Here is a 16,418-nt window from a genome sequence, read left to right as displayed (position 1 = left end):
AGAAGTCGAAAACGAACACAATTTTGATAAACTCCCATATCTACTGGTGAAATTCCACAGTGTGCCATCACAGCAGCAAGATTTGTGACGTGTTGCCACAAGAAAAAGTCAACCAGTGAAGAACAAACACCATTGTAAATACAACCCATATTATGTTTATTTATTTCTCTTTTGTTGCTTTAACTATTTGCACATAATTTGACCATATTGAAATGTCTTTATTCTTTTGGAACGTTTGTAAGTGTAATGTTCACTGTTCGTTTTTTAAATTGTTTATTTCACTTCTTTGAATTATCTACACCATTTGCTTTGGCCAATGTTAACAATGTTTCCATGCCAATAAAGTCCTTAAATTGAAATTGAAATTCATCCACCTCTCTCATCCCCTCCCTCAGCCTGTATTCTACAGCCCTTAACGAGCCTGTGTCTCTACAGCCCTTAACAGCCTGTATTCTACGAACCCGCCTTAACAGCCTGTATTCAACAGCCCTTAGACAGCCTGTATTCTACAGCCTTAACAGCCTGTACTCTACAGCCCTTAACAGCCTGTATTCTACAGCCCTTAACAGCCTGTATTCAACAGCCTTAACAGCCTGTATTCACAGCCCTTAACAGCACTGTATTCAACAGCCCTTAACAGCCTGTATTCTACAGCCCTTAACAGCTTATTCACAGCCTTACAGCCTGTACTTCTAACAGCCCTTAACAGCCTGTTACTCTACAGCCGCTTAAACAGCTGTATATTCCCTACAGCCCTTAACAGCCTGTATTCAACAGCCCTAACAGCCTGTATTCAACAGCCCTTAACAGCCTGTACTCTACAGCACTTAGCAGCCTGACTCTACAGCCTTAACAGCCTGTATTCTACAGCCCTTAACAGCCTGTATCTACCCTTAACAGCCTGTATAACCCTTAACAGCCTGTATTCTACAGCCCTTAACAGCCTGTATTCTACAGCCCTAACAGCCGTATTCACACAGCCGCTTATATCAGTCCTGGTTATTGACCCGCGAACAGCCTTAACAGCCGGTGAGACTTACTAGCACAAGCCACTTAAGCCCCTGGGTTTTGAGGATTTCTGTAATCTGAGGGAAATATCTGTCTCTAATATGGTCATACATTTGGCAGGAGGTTAGGAAGTGCAGCTCAGTTTCCACCTCATTTTGTGGGCAGTGAGCACATAGCCTGTCTTCTCTTGAGAGCCAGGTCTGCCTTTGGTGGGCTTCYTCAATAGCAAGGCAATGCTCACTGAGTCTGTACATAGTCAAAGCTTTCCTTAAGTTTGGGTCAGTCACAGCAGTCAGGTATTCTGCCACTGTGTACTCCACTGTGTACTCTCTGTTTAGGGCCAAATAGCATCCTAGTTTGCAATTCGTTTTTGTTAATTCTTTCCGTTGTGTCAAGTAATTATCTTTTTGTTTTCTCATGATTTGGTTGGGTCTAATTGTGTTGCTGTCCTGGGGCTCTGTGGGGTCTGTTTGTGTTTGTGAACAGAGCCCCAGGACCAGCTTGATTAGGGGACTCTTCTCCAGGTTCAACTCTCTGTAGGTGATGGCTTTGGTATAAAACTTCTTCGRGATTAGTGTCCCTTCCATGGGACAGTTGAGCTAACGTAGGCTAATGCGATTAGCATGAGGTTGTAATTAACAATAACATTTCCCAGGATATAGACATATCTGATATTGTCAGAAAGCTTACATTCTTGTTAATCTAACTGCACTGTCCAATTTACAGTAGCTATTACAGTGAAATAATATCATGCTATTGTTTGAGGAGAGTGCCCAATTTTGAACATGAAAAGTTATTAACAAACAAATTAGGCACATTTTTGCAGAATTTTGAACAGAAATGCAATGGTTCATTGGATCAGTCTAAAACGGTGTACATACACTGATGCCATCTAGTGGCCAAAATATAAATTGCATCTGGGCTGGAATAATTTATTATGGGCTTTCGCATTTCAAAGATGATGGTAAAAATACTAAAGAACGGTTGTTTTTTTATTTGTATTATCTTTACCAGATATATTGTGTTATATTCTACTACATTCCTTTCACATTTGCACAAACTTCAAAGTTTTTCCTTTCAAATGGTACCAATAATATGCATRTCCTTGCTTCAGGGCCTGAGCTACAGGCAGTTAGATTTGGGTACGTCATTTTAGGAGAAMATTTTAAAATGGGCTAATCCTTAAGAGGATTTATGGAAGGTTTGTGAATCACTTCCTTTTAGGTGGTTATAGAATTTAACGGCTCTTTTCTGGATTTTGATCATTAGCAGGTATCKGCCTAATTCTGCTCCTCATGCATTATTTGGTGTTTTACGTTGGACACGGAGGATATTTTTGAAGAACTCTGCATGCGGAGTCTCAATTTGGTGTTTGTCCCATTTTGTGAATTCTTGGTTGGTGAGCGGACCCCCAGACCTCACAACCCTAAAGTGCAATGGGTTCTAAAACTGATTCAAGTATTTTTTGCCAGATTCCTAATTGGTATGTCGAATTTAATGTTCCTTTTGATGGCATGGATAGATTGTCTCTCAGATCATTCACAGCTTTGTGGAAGTTACCTGTGGTGCTGATGTTTAGGCCGAGGTAGTTGTAAATTTGTGCTTGGGAAATGGTGTCTAGATGGATTTTGTATTTGTGATCCTGCCGACTGGACCTTTCTTGGAACACTATTATTTTGGTATTAGAGAGATTTACTGTCAGGGCCCAGGTCTGACAGGGCCCAGGTCTGTCAGGGTCCAGGTCTGACAGGGCCCAGGTCTGTCAGGGCCCAGGTCTGGCAGAATCTGTGCAGAATATCTAGGGGCCGCTGTAGGCCCTCCTTGGTTGGTGACAGAAGCACCAGATCATCAGCAAACAGTAGACATTTGACTTCAGATTCTAGTAGAGTAGGGTGAGGCCGGGTGCTGCATATTGTTCTAGTGCCCTCGCCAATTCATTGATATATATGTTGAAGAGGGTGGGGCTTAAGCTGCATCCCTGTCTCGCCCCACGGCCCTGTGGGAAGAAATGTTTGTGTTTATGTGTCACGTTCTGACCTTTATTTCCTTTGTTTTTGTCTTTATTTAGTATGGTCAGGGCGTGAGTTGGGGTGGGCAGTCTATGTTTGTTTATCTATGTTTTTCTATTTCTGTGTTTGGCCTGATATGGTTCTCAATCAGAGGCAGGTGTTAGTCATTGTCTCTGATTGGGAAACATATTTAGGTAGCCTGTTTTGTGTTGGGTTTTGTGGGTGGTTGTTTTCTGTCTTTGTGTGTCTGCACCAGACAGTACAGTTTCGGTTTTTCACATTTGTTGTTTTTGTATTTTGAGTGTTCACTTTGATTAAACAAGATGAACAATTACCACGCTGCACCTTGGTCCTCTTCTTCTCCTCCAGACGACAACCGTTACATTATGCCTATTTTAACCACACACTTGTTGTTTGCATACATGGATTTTATAATGTCTTATGTTTTACCCCCAACACTACTTTCCATCAATTTGTATAGCAGACCCTCATGCCAAATTGAGTCAAGGGCTTTTTTGAAATCATCAAAGCATGAGAAGACTTTGTCTTTGTTTTGGTTTGTTTGTTTGTCAATTAGGGTGTGCAGGGTGAATACGTGGTCTGTCGTATGATAATTTGGTAAAAAGCCCATTTGACATTTGCTCAGTACATTGTTTTCACTGAGTAAATGTACGAGTCTGATGGGAAAATCCTCTGCATTATCATTAATAAGGTTGCTGTTGACGCATATCCCACGGTAGTTATTGGGTTCAAATTTGTCTCCACTTTTGTGGATTGGGGTGATCAGTCCTTAGTTCCAAATATTGGGGAATATGTCAGAACTGAGGATGATGTTAAAGAGTTTTAGTTTAGCCAATCTCTCACTCTATCTTTGTTTCTCTTCTCGCCCCACCCTCATTATGTTTGCTTCTGACTGAGTATCCTCATATCAGCTCCCCTCTCCGTTCCTCCATTTCCCAGACCCTTGGCCTGTCTATCCTTCTCTTGTCCAGTATCTCTGCCCAAACCAGACTCCAGCCAGAGCCTGATAACAATCTGATAACAATCCCTGGATACTGCACTCTGACAGATTACAAAGCAGACAGAGAGCAGGGAAAGATGTATCCCGGCTCTCTCTCTCTCTATCGCTCTTTCTTTCCTTCCAATCTCGCTGTCTCCCTTTCGCTCTCCTGCTCTGTCACACGCACGCTCGCATGCACACACACATTTACACACTCACCAGTCCCTGTGATGCGGAGCTCAGTTCTAGCCCTCCTGAGTGTTTGGTTTTGACAGTCGCTGATCAGCTGGAATTGACTTGGAGATGAGAAGATCCTTTCACAGTGCTGGCTGAGATATAAACTTGTAAATTACTAATCCGTAATCCCCTTTGGGAAATAAACTCACTAAGAAACCCACACAGGGAATCAAGTCAGAGACAAATCCTGGCAAATTAGCAGTGGGGTAGAGGGTGCATTTCATGAAGTTCGGCGAGGGCCTCGATTTCTGGTTTGGCTAGAATCCTTCATTTCTAGATTTTCATTTTAAGAATTAATGACAAGGCTTAGGTCACATTGGTAAATAAAAAATGAACTGGGTTTGTATCAGTGTAAGTCCTTGTGTGAGTTCAAAGGGTTTTCTTCCACTATCCCAGCTAGGTGCAGAAGAGAAGAGAGGCTGAATCCTATTCTCCCTCAGACACAATGAATAATACTCACTGAGTCAGCWACAGAACAGTCAGCTACAGAGCACAGAGTTCAGAACACGGAGTCAGCTACAGAACACAGAGTTCAGAACACGGAGTCAGCTACAGAACAGTCAGCTACAGAACATAGAGTTCAGAACACGGAGTCAGCTATAGAACACAGAGTTCAGAACACGGAGTCAGCTACAGAACACAGAGTTCAGAACACGGAGTCAGCTACAGAACTACATAAGTTCAAAACAACGTGTCGTACGTGAACACAGAAAGCAGAGACACAGAGTTCAGAACACGGAGTCAGCTAACAGAACACAGAGTTTCAGAACACGGAGTTCAGAACACGGAGTCAGCTACAGAACACAGATGTTCAGAACACGGAGTGCAGCTACAGAACACAGAGTTCAGAACACGGAGTCAGCTATACACAGAGTTAGACACGAGTTCAGAACACGAGTGTACAGAACACTGTCAGAGTCAGCTACAGACCACAGAGTTCAAAAAAAAACAAAACAACGCACTACAGAAAACAGGAGGTTCAGAACCAGAGTTCAGAACACGGAGTCACTATTACAGAACCACAGAGTTTCAGAGACACTGGAGTCAGCTACAGAACACAGAGTTCAGACACAGAGTTCAGAAGTCACGGAGTCAGCTACAAAACAGACAGAGTTCAGAACACGGGCTCAGCTACAGAACACAGTTCAACAGGTGCAGCTACAACAAGTTTCAGAACACGGAGTCAGCTACAAACACAGAGTTCAGAACCGGTGTCAGCATAGAACACAGAGTTCAGAACACAGAGTTCAGAACACGGAGTCAGCTATAGAACACAGAGTTCAGAACACGAGTCAGTACAAACGACATCAGCTCCAGAACACAGAGTTCAGAACACGGAGTAGCTCCAACAGAGTCAGACATGGATCAGCTACAGAACACAATCAGCTCCAGAAAACAGAGTTCAGAACACGGAGTCAGCTACAGAACACAGATGTTCAGAACACAGAGTTAGAAACGGAGTCAGCTACAGAACACAGAGTTCAGAACACGGAGTCAGCTATAGAAACACAGAGTTCAGAACACGGAGTCAGCTACAGAACACAGAGTTCAGAACACAAGTTCAGAACACGGAGTCAGCTACAGAACACAGAGTTCAAACACACGTGTCAGCTACAGAACACAGAGTTCAGAACACAGAGTTCAGAACACGGAGTCAGCTATAGAACACAGAGTTCAGAAACGGAGTCAGCTACAGAACACAAGAGTTCAGAACCACAGAGTTCAGAACACGGAGTCAGCTCCAAGAACACAGAGTTCAGAACACGGAGTCAGCTACAGAACACAGAGTTCAAACACGGAGTCAGCTACAGAACACAGAGTTCAGAACACAGAGTTCAGAACACAGAGTCAGTACAAACACAGAGTTCAGAAACGGTGTCAGCTACAGAAACACAGAGTCTAGAACACAAGTTCAGACACGGAGTCAGCTATAGAACACAGAGTTCAGAACACGGAGTCAGCTACAGAACACAGAGTTCAGAACACAGAGTTCAGAACACGGAGTCAGCTACAGAACACAGAGTTCAGAAACACGGAGTCACTACAGAACACAAGAGCAAACACGGATCAGCTACAGAACACAGAGTTCAGAAACGGTGTCAGCTACAGAACACAGAGTTCAGAACACGGAGTCAGCTCAGAACACAGAGTCAGAACACGGTGTCAGCTATAGACACAGAGTTCAGAAACACAGAGTTCAGAACACGGAGTCAGCTACAGAACACAATCAGCTCCAGAACACAGAGTTCAGAACACGGAGTCAGCTACAGAACACAGAGTTCAGAACACAGAGTTCAGAACACAGAGTTCAGAACACGGAATACAAGAACTTCAACGTACGGAACAGGAACACTCAAGAATACTACATCAATAAAGATACAGACAGACAGACAGACAGACAGCCTATTGAAATGCTTTAAGTGTAGTACCCGGAATGCATCAGTAATCAGACAGACAGACAGCATATTGAAATGTTTTAAGTGTAGTACCCGGAATGCAAAAGGCTGAATGTGAGAGAGGGTTTAAGAGAAGGAGAAGGAGAGAGTAGGCCTTGGCCACCGCTGCGCTGTGATTGCATTGTGTCTTTAATATTATATCTCCTTCTTTCTCTCGTTCCATACATTATTAAAACAGATCAGGATACATTTCTAAAGAGAAGGAGAGAAAACAAGGGAAAGAGAAAAGGAGAAGGAGGAAGATGCTCCATCCATGCTTCATTCTGTGTGTTGAATAAAATAAGGGATGGTGTGACAGTAGATGAGAGGAGCTGTTGAGTCTTGTTGTGTTTCTGGAGTAGTTTGTCTTTCAGTGGTGAATGGCATCAAACAGAGACATGCACAGGGGAGCAGTCTTCTGCTGTTGCCACTTCCCTGATGTCAGTTCTCCTGTCCCGCTCCAGTACCAGGATGTTCACTTACAATAGAGACAGACAGAGAGAGAGAGAAAAGAGAGAGCGAGAGGGAGGACAAGAGAGAAGACAGTTAGAGAGAGAGAGAGAGACATATGTGACCCGCTTCAAGAATCTAGGCGTATGTCACGCCCTGGCCTTAGTATTCTTTGTTTTCTTTATTATTTTAGTTAGGTCAGGGTGTGACATGGGGAATGTTTGTGTTTTGTCGGTTTTGGGTGATTATATGGTAAAGGGGGTGTTTGGTGTAGTGTATGGGTTTGTGTTGAGTGGATGTKTCTAGCTGTGTCTATGTTGGTTTAGTTTTCTAGGAGAGTCTATGGTTGCCTGAATGAGTTCCCAATTAGAGACAGCTGATTTCTGTTGTCTCTGATTGGGAGCCATATTTAGGGTAGCCATAGGCTTTCATTTGATGTGGGTAATTGTCTATGATATACGTTTGTAGCCTGTGTGTGCACTTCGTTATTAGCTTCACGATCGTTTTCTTGTTTTGTTTAGTGTGTAAGTGTTTTTGTTTCGTTTTACCTTCGTATTCATTAAAAGGAATATGGCTTATTTTCCTACTGCTGCGTTTTGGTCCGTCAATCCTCCACACGATCGTGACAGCGTATGTCAAACGTCACTACTACAGGAGAGGCATTTAGACATTTTATAAATCTGTTACTAGACTATGTTTTTGTTGTTGTTAAAGAAATGCCTTCTGGAACATGTGAACTTTCATTTGCTTTAATAACAAACTGGTGTGCCATCTGCAAATACAAATAACGTTGTTAAATAAAGAGCCTAACTGGTTTAGCCAAGAAAAAAATATAAGACCCTTCCCGCTAGCCATGATTGGCTAAGATAATGGATGGGCTGGAAATGCCGAGAGATGAGTTCGGATTGGTCTGCCCATGTAGCATGGTTCTGTCTATAACATGAGCTGCTAAGTCTGTGTGGATAATTCTGTCTAACACAGCTTTTTTTTTGAAAGATTATCATGAAGAGCTGAACATGTTTTGAAACTGCTCTAAACATTGATGCCCTGAAATGAATAGCGCAATCCACAAAGTTCAGCGTGAAAACATTGTGATGGACTGCTTTCTGAAGAATGGTAGTGCCGTGCTGACTGTCTCCGACTCTGAAAATGAATCAGACTAATGAGGAAATCCCTGATTTAGGTAAAAACATTTTCATTCAACCAGACATTGTAGAGTCTTCTGATGACGGTGATGGGAATGAAACGGTGTCGTTGTCACAGAAGAAGTTGACCTTGTTTTGAAATCAGTGAATTGCCGGGTGGAAATTTGCCAAATGTAGGGATTTGAAACAAGGCTGTTGAATAAAATACCTGTCTCAGGACAACATCTTCAAACTAAGGGCAACCAGGTCACCCACGACAGAGAGAGAGGTGCTCATCCACGACAGAGGGAGAAGTGGTCATCCACGACAGAGGGAGAAGTGCTCATCCACGACAGAGAGAGAGGTGCTCATCCCACGACAGAGGGAGAAGTGCTCATCCACGACAGAGGGAGAAGTGCTCATCCACGACAGGGGGAGAAGTGCTCATCCACGACAGAGAGAGAGGTGCTCATCCACGACAGGGGGAGAAGTGCTCATCCACGACAGAGGGAGAAGTGCTCATCCACGATAGGGGGAGAAGTGCTCATCCCACGACAGAGAGAGAGGTGCTCATCCCACGACAGAGGGAGAAGTGCTCATCCACGTACACAAGTAATAATCAAGCTACATTTTCAGATAGTATACGTTTCTAATTTTGTCAGAAAATTATAGAATACTGTTAGCTAGTTAGCTGGCTGTCTCACTAGCTAACGTTACGTCTGTGTAGGAGCTCTAGAAAGAAACCCGAGTTCCCGAGTTGGACTTCCGAGTTGGACTTCCGAGTTGGACGACCGTTCAAATCAGCTTTTCCCATTCAGAGTTCCCAATTATTTTGAGCGCGGCATTAGAGTTGGGATTATGAGTCATTGTTTAGCTAGCTAGCTACATGTCTTATCAAAAGACTCCACTATGCAAGTAACCATTTCACTTTACCATTTACACTTTCTGTATCCTGTGCATGTGACAAATAAACGTAGATTTTATTTTATATAGAGTGTGTTTACCTGAGACGGTAATGTGAAGAACAACAATGGATGTGTGAGAAAGGCGATAGAGAAATAGAGAAAGAAAGAAGAGAGAGAAAAAGAGAAAGGTAAGTGAAGAAAAGAGAGAAAACCACGATGTACATCTATAGGCATGTTCTACCCTATTCTTCAGCTAAGAGACAGGACTGTCATAGCTTGACGTTACGCCACTTAATTCTTGAGGGCAGGGGGCAGCTTTTTCACTTTCGGGAAAAATAGCATGCCAAAATTCAACTGCTTGCTACTCATCCCCAGAATATAAGATATGCATATTACTAGTAGATTTGGATAGAACACACTCTGATGTTTCTAAAACTGTTTGAATCATGTCTGTGAGAATAACAGAACTTATGTAGCAGGCAAAACCCTGAGGACAAACCATTCAGAATTTGTATTTTTTTGATGTCACTGTCTTTTCAATTAATTTTTTTAGAGACACCGGATTTCTAATGGACTTGCTTGCAGTTCCTACCGCTTCCACTGGATGTCACCAGTCCTTGGAAATCGGTTGATGTTATTCCTTTGTGTACTGAAGAAGTAGGGCTATCGTAAATGAGGGTCACATGAAGTACATTTTTGGAGAGAGTCACGTTAAGAAAAAAGTTGCGTCAGTTTGGTTTCGTTTTGTATTGAACACAGATCATCCCGTCTTCAAATTGATCGATTATTAACGTTTAAAAATACCTAACGTTGTATGACAAAAGTAGTTTGAAATGTTTTGGTAAATTTCATGTAACTTTTGRTATATTTTGTAGTGAMKTGGCGAAAGTTGGAAGCTGTGTTTTTCTGGATGAAACGGTCCAAATAAATRGACATTTTGGATATATATCGACGGAATYAATCGAACAAAAGGACCATTTGTGATGTTTATGGGACATATTAGAGTGCCAACAAAATAATTTTGTCAAAGGTAAGGCATGATTTATATTTTATTTCTGCGTTTTGTGTCGTGCTTGCAGTGTTGAAATATGCTACTCTGTTTGTTTACTGATGTGCTATCATCAGATAATAGTATCTTATGCTTTCACTCATGTTGGCTGGATTCACAACGAGTGTAGCTTTAATTTGGTATCTTACATGTGTGATTTCATGAAAGTTTGATTTTTATATCATGTTATTTGAATATGGCTCGCTGTATTTTCCCTGGCTATTGGCCGGTGGGACGTTTGTGTCCCACCTGCCCCAGAGAAGTTAAATATATCAAATATGTTCCCGTCAAGCGTACAGCATGATTCATTTCATCGCAGGAGGAAAATAATCCTGCAGCAGACATTTTTTAATTAATATTGAATATTTAGAATGGACACTAGGGGGCAGTTGGGAGCAGTGTTTACACAATGCAGTAACGTACCAGGGGGCAGTTGGGAGCAGTGTTTACACAATGCAGTAACGTACCAGGGGGCAGCTGGGAGCAGTGTTTACACAATGCAGTAACGTACCAGGGGTCAGTTGGGAGCAGTGTTTACACAATGCAGTAACTTACCAGGGGTCAGTTGGGAGCAGTGTTTACACAATGCAGTAGTATACCAGGTATAAGCTAACCATGGTAGCACCAATGGATACGCAGGAGAGTCAATAAGGAAAAGACTAATCCTTTCTGTGTGACCCCCCTGCGTTACTCAAAGGAGCGGTGGTCTCCCTGATAAGCCCTGACCCTAATGGTCGACTATCTAAGGCGTGAACGGGGAAAGGCACATCCACGGGAACAATAGGGATCCCTAAACTATGAGCCAACACTTAATCAATGAAATTCCCAGCCGCGCCTGAATCCAGTAGCGCCTTGGAGGGGGAAATTCAGGAAAAGTGACAGACACAAATATATGTGCGACATAGGTCTCTGGGTGAGAATGGTGCCGACTCACCTGAGGTGACGGATTGGCGCCCTGCCTGCTGCCTCGATTCCCAGAGGAACCAACCCGGCATCGACCAGCAGTGTGCCCTCTGCGGCCACAGATTGTGCACGAGCGTGAACCCCCTCCGGTCTCCCTGCACACTGTCCCTCCCAGCTCCATGGGTATCGGAGAGGGGGTGCGGGAGGATGGAACCACTAGACCCCGATCTGAACGTCCGCGAGTAGCCAGCAGGTTGTCCAGCCTGATGGACAGGTCCACCAGCTGGTCGAAGGTGAGGGTGGTGTCTCTGCAGGCCAGGTCCTGACGGACGTCATCGCGTAGACTGCAGTGGTAATGGTCGATCAGGGCCCTGTTGTTCCATCCCGCGCCGGCAGCCAGGATCCTAAACTCCAGGGCAAGCTCCTGGGCCCTCCTCGTCTCCTGCCTCAGATGATAGAGACGCGCACCCGCCGCATCTTCCCCTCCACACACGCCGCTGGCCCGGTGAGGAACGAGACGACGGCGAAAACCTTCTCACGGTCCGATGGAGCCGTGGCCAGATTAAGGTTTAATTGGAGGAGGAAACCCTGGCAGTTGGCAGCACTTCCCGTCGTATCCCCGTGGCATGGAGAGACGGATCCCACTGGGTTCAGGCGGGAAAGGGGCGCTCAGGATAGACCCCGGTTGTGCTGGTGGAGGCGCTGTCTCTCCCAGCGGTCCATATTCTGGACAACGCGATCCATGGCGACGCCCAGATGGTAAAGCTTCTCCTTATGCTCCTGGACGCGTTCCTCCACTTCCATGTCCGGGGTATTTTCTCCTGCTGACTTCATATGTTGGTCAGAGATTCTGTCACGTCGTGTATGTAGGTGGCAAGGAAGTCAAGCGCAGGAGAATCACATTGGTATAATGGAGTAGTTTAATAACTTCTGGGATCCCGTTAACAGGATCGATATGACAACAGCCAGTGAAAGTGCAGGGCGCCAAATTCAAAACAATAGAAATCTCATAATTAAAATTCCTCAGACATACAAGTATTTTACACCTTTTTAAAGATAAACTTGTTGTTAATCCCACCACAGTGTCCGATTTCAAAAAGGCTTTACGACGAAAGCACACCATCGGATTATGTTAGGTCAGCACCTATTCACAGAAAAACACAGCCATTTTTCCAGCCAAAGAGAGGAGTCACAAAAAGCAGAAATAGAGATAAAACTAATCACTAACCTTTGATGATCTTCATCAGATGACACTCATAGGACTTCATGTTACACAATACATGCATGTTTTGTTCGATAAAGTTCATATTTATATCCAAAAATCTCAGTTTACATTGRCGCGTTATTTTATGTAATGTTTTGCCTCAAAAAATCAGTTGATTTTGCAGAGAGCCACATCAATTTACAGAAATACTCATAATAAACATGATAAAAGATACAAGTATTAAACATGGAACTTTAGATAAACTTCTCCTTAACGCAACTGCTGTGTCAGATTTCAAAAGAACTTTACGGAAAAAGCACACCATGCTATAATCTGAGTACAGCGCTCAGAGCCCAAACAAGCCATGAAGATATCCGTCATGTTGTGTAGTCAACAGAAATCAGAATAGCATTGTAAATATTCACTTACCTTTGATGATCCTCATCAGAATGCACTCCCAGGGATCCCAGTTCCACAATAAATGTTTGATTTGTTCCATAAAGTCCATTATTTATGTCCAAACACCTCCTGCGATGAGTTGAAAACCTACAAACCTCAGATTTCCCACTTCCAGGTTGGATTTTTTTCTCAGGTTTTTGACTGCCATATGAGTTCTGTTATACTCACAGACATCATTCAAACCGTTTTAGAAACTTCAGAGTGTTTTCTATCCAAATATACTAATAATATGCATATATTAGCAACTGGGCCTAAGTTGCAGGCAGTTTACTCTGGCACCTTATTCATTCAAGCTACTCAATACTGCCCCCAGCCATAAGAAGTGAATAACGTAAAACAAAAACTCCAAAACCGAAGTCCATAATAAAAATGAACATGGGTACAAGAACCCGTCGCACACCAATCCATAAAACACGAGCATGACAATAAACGATCTCTGACAAGGACATGAGGGGAAACAGAGAGTTAAATACACAGCATATAATGAATGGGATTGGAACCAGGTGTGTAGGAAGACAAGACAAAACCAATGGAAAATGAAACATAAATCATACATACACATAAATCAATGATGGCTAGAAGACCGGTAACGTCAACCGCCGAGCACCGCCCGAACAAGGAGAGGCATCGACTTCGGCAGAAGTCGTGACAATTATGAAGAAAATGATGAGGTATATTGTGTTCAGTTTAGGCATTGACTGCATTTTTAAGTTTAGTTTTCWGTCTAAGCATTGACTTTGAATATTTAAGATTTGAAGATAGGCTTAAAACAAAAATATCTTTATATTGCTGGATTTGAACACACAGCTTTTGGCACCAGAGGCAAATGCTTAACCCCATCCACCATTCCCATCAACAAAGCCATAGCAAAGCCAGAATGCTATATCAGTCCACTAATACAGGACTAGGTAAAGGCCAGCGAACTACGTTTGTAATCAATAAAGGAAATATATTTTTTATTAATATTTAGCTTTTATTTTGCTTTTTTCAAGGGGGTGCTACAGCATCAACAGTATCCCTACTTCACACGTCTATGCCGGTTTCCACGTCATCTCCCGATGTCCTCAGACATGAACGGACGTCGAATACTGACTTGTATCACGGGTGTCCTGGCTGTCAAAAGTAGTGCACTATATAGGGAATGGGGTTCCATTTGGGACTCAGGTACATTCTGCATGATAAAACCAGAGGAGGACTCGGAAGCAAATGAAAATGTCACACTCCGCTGCCTCCTTGACCAGATTCTCTCGTATCCCTGCTCCCTGCCCCAAAAAAAACAATTATGTCTGCAACATAGGCAACAGTTGTCCTCATCTCTCTCTCTCTCTCTCTCTGTCTCTCTCTCTCTCTCTCTGTCTCTCTCTCTTGTCTCTCTCTTCTCTCTCTCTCTCTCTCTCTCACTCGTCTTTCTCTGGTTCTCTACAGCATCGCTATCTCTCTAGTTATTCACTGAAATTATTTGATTTTTTTCACCATTCTCTTTATCTCTCTCTCTCTCTCTGTCTTTCTCTCTCTCTTTCCATATCTAGTCTGTGCGGTTTTAATGTGTAATACCTGAGCAGCGAGCTAATTGTTTCTGTTAACCTGTGAGCCATCCACAAATGTATCACGATAGATTTCATGTTGGAGACATTTATTTGTGAACAGGTGTTAGTGTGAGGAAAATATAATCTATTATTATATTATATTATATTAATATATATATATATTATATTGAAGTGAGTAGAAAAGAGCACAGTACAGTAGATTACAGTATAGTATAGTATAGTATAGTACAGTATAGTACAGCATAGTATAGTATAGTATAGTATATTACAGTATAGTACAGTATAGTATAGTACAGCATCGTATAGCACAGTATAGTACAGTATAGTACAGTATAGTATAGTGCAGTATAGTATAGTACAGTATAGTACAGTATAGTACAGCATAGTATAGTATAGTATAGTACAGCATAGTACAGTATAGTACAGTACAGTATAGTAGTATAGTATAGTATAGTATAGTATAGTATAGTATAGTGAAGTACGGTACAGTACAACACGGCATAGTATGGTATAGTATAGTACACCATAGTACAGTATAGCGCAGTACAGTATAGCATTGTGTAGTATAGTATAGTACAGTATAGCACAGTATAGTAAAGTATTGTACAGTGCAGTATAGTGTAGTATAGTACAGTATAGTACATTATAGTACAGTATAGTACGGTATAGTACAGTACAGTATAGTATAGTACAGCATTGTACAGTAAAGCACAGTACAGTACAGTATAGTATAGTATAGTATAGTATAGTACAATACAGTATAGTACAGTATAGTACAGTACAGCATAGTATTGTATAGCATAGTATAGCATTGTACAGTATAGTGCAGTATAGCACAGTATTGCATAGTGAAGTGTAGTATTGTATAGTATAGCACAGTATAGTACAGTATAGTGCAGTATAGTACAGTATTCTACAGTATTCTACAGTACAGTACAGTATAGTACAGTAGTGTACAGTACAGTACAGTATAGTATAGTACAGTATAGCACAGTATTGTCCAGCACAGTATAGTATAGTACAGTATAGTACAGTATTGTACAGTACTGTATTGTACAGTACAGAAGAGTGCCGTCGAGTACAGTATAGTAGAGTACAGTGCAGTAGATTACAGTATAGTATAGTATAGTACAGTGAGTAGAGAAGGGTACAGGACTGTAGAGAAGGGTACAGTACAGTACAGTAGAGTACAGTGCAGTATAGTACAGTATAGTACAGTACAGTACAGTAGAGTACAGACGAGTGCAGTAGATTAAAGTATAGTATAGTACAGTGAGTAGAGACGGGTACAGGACTGTAGAGAAGGGTACAGTACAGTACAGTACAGTACAGTGCTGCGACTGGTACTGTGAACTGTAAGCCGCTTTCGTCTACAGGTCCTGTAAGCTGTTCTCTACTGCACTGGTACTGATAACTATACTATACTCTGTAATATAATGTCTGTTACTGGTCTATACTTATAGCTGTAATTCTACTGTATCCTTCCTGCAGTCACTGTACTGCTACTCCTACCTACTGCACTCTTCTGTACACTACTGCACTCTTTCTGTACCTACTGGCACTGTACTGTAACTGGTACTCTGAATGTACTTTGACTGCTACAATGCAGTATTGGGCACGTCTCTACTCACTGTACTTATGCTACTTAGCTGTAGTCTACTGTAGCTGTCCTCTACTCTACTGCACTCTTCTGTACTCTAATGTACTGTACTGCACTGTACTGAACTATACTGTATCTACTAACTGTACTGTACTGTACTGTACCTGGGTACTGTACGCTTCTCTACAGTCCTGTACCCGTCTTCTACTCCCTGTATTTATACTATCCTAACTGTAATCCTAACTGTACTGTCCTGTAGCTCACTGCACTTGCTGTAGCTCATGTAGCTTCTACTGTTACTATAGACTGCACTCTGCTGTACTCTACTGTACTCTACCGTACTGTACTATACTGTAAGCTATACTGTACTGATAACTGTAATGTACTGTACTCTACTCTACTTTACTATACTGTACTCTACCTACTGTACTCTACTGCACTCTTCTGTACTCCACTGTACTGTACTGTACTGTACTGTACCCTTCTCTA

The 16,418-nt window shown here is 42.3% G+C and overlaps 1 protein-coding gene across 1 annotated transcript; it reads left to right on the top strand.

The window, feature by feature from the left end:
* The first annotated feature begins 5,061 nt into the window (after window positions 1-5,061).
* On the top strand, window positions 5,062-10,941 carry LOC139026385 (transcription initiation factor TFIID subunit 1-like). Its single transcript, XM_070441727.1, has 2 exons — window positions 5,062-6,590; window positions 10,914-10,941. The coding sequence occupies exons 1-2, from the start codon at window positions 5,062-5,064 to the stop codon at window positions 10,939-10,941; spliced, it is 1,557 nt and encodes a 518-aa protein (XP_070297828.1).
* The last annotated feature ends 5,477 nt before the right edge of the window (window positions 10,942-16,418 follow it).

This window comes from Salvelinus sp. IW2-2015, unplaced genomic scaffold, assembly GCF_002910315.2.
Source record: "Salvelinus sp. IW2-2015 unplaced genomic scaffold, ASM291031v2 Un_scaffold4645, whole genome shotgun sequence".
In the NCBI taxonomy this organism is placed as follows: domain Eukaryota; kingdom Metazoa; phylum Chordata; class Actinopteri; order Salmoniformes; family Salmonidae; genus Salvelinus; species Salvelinus sp. IW2-2015.
This window is presented reverse-complemented; position numbering and strand designations above follow the sequence as displayed.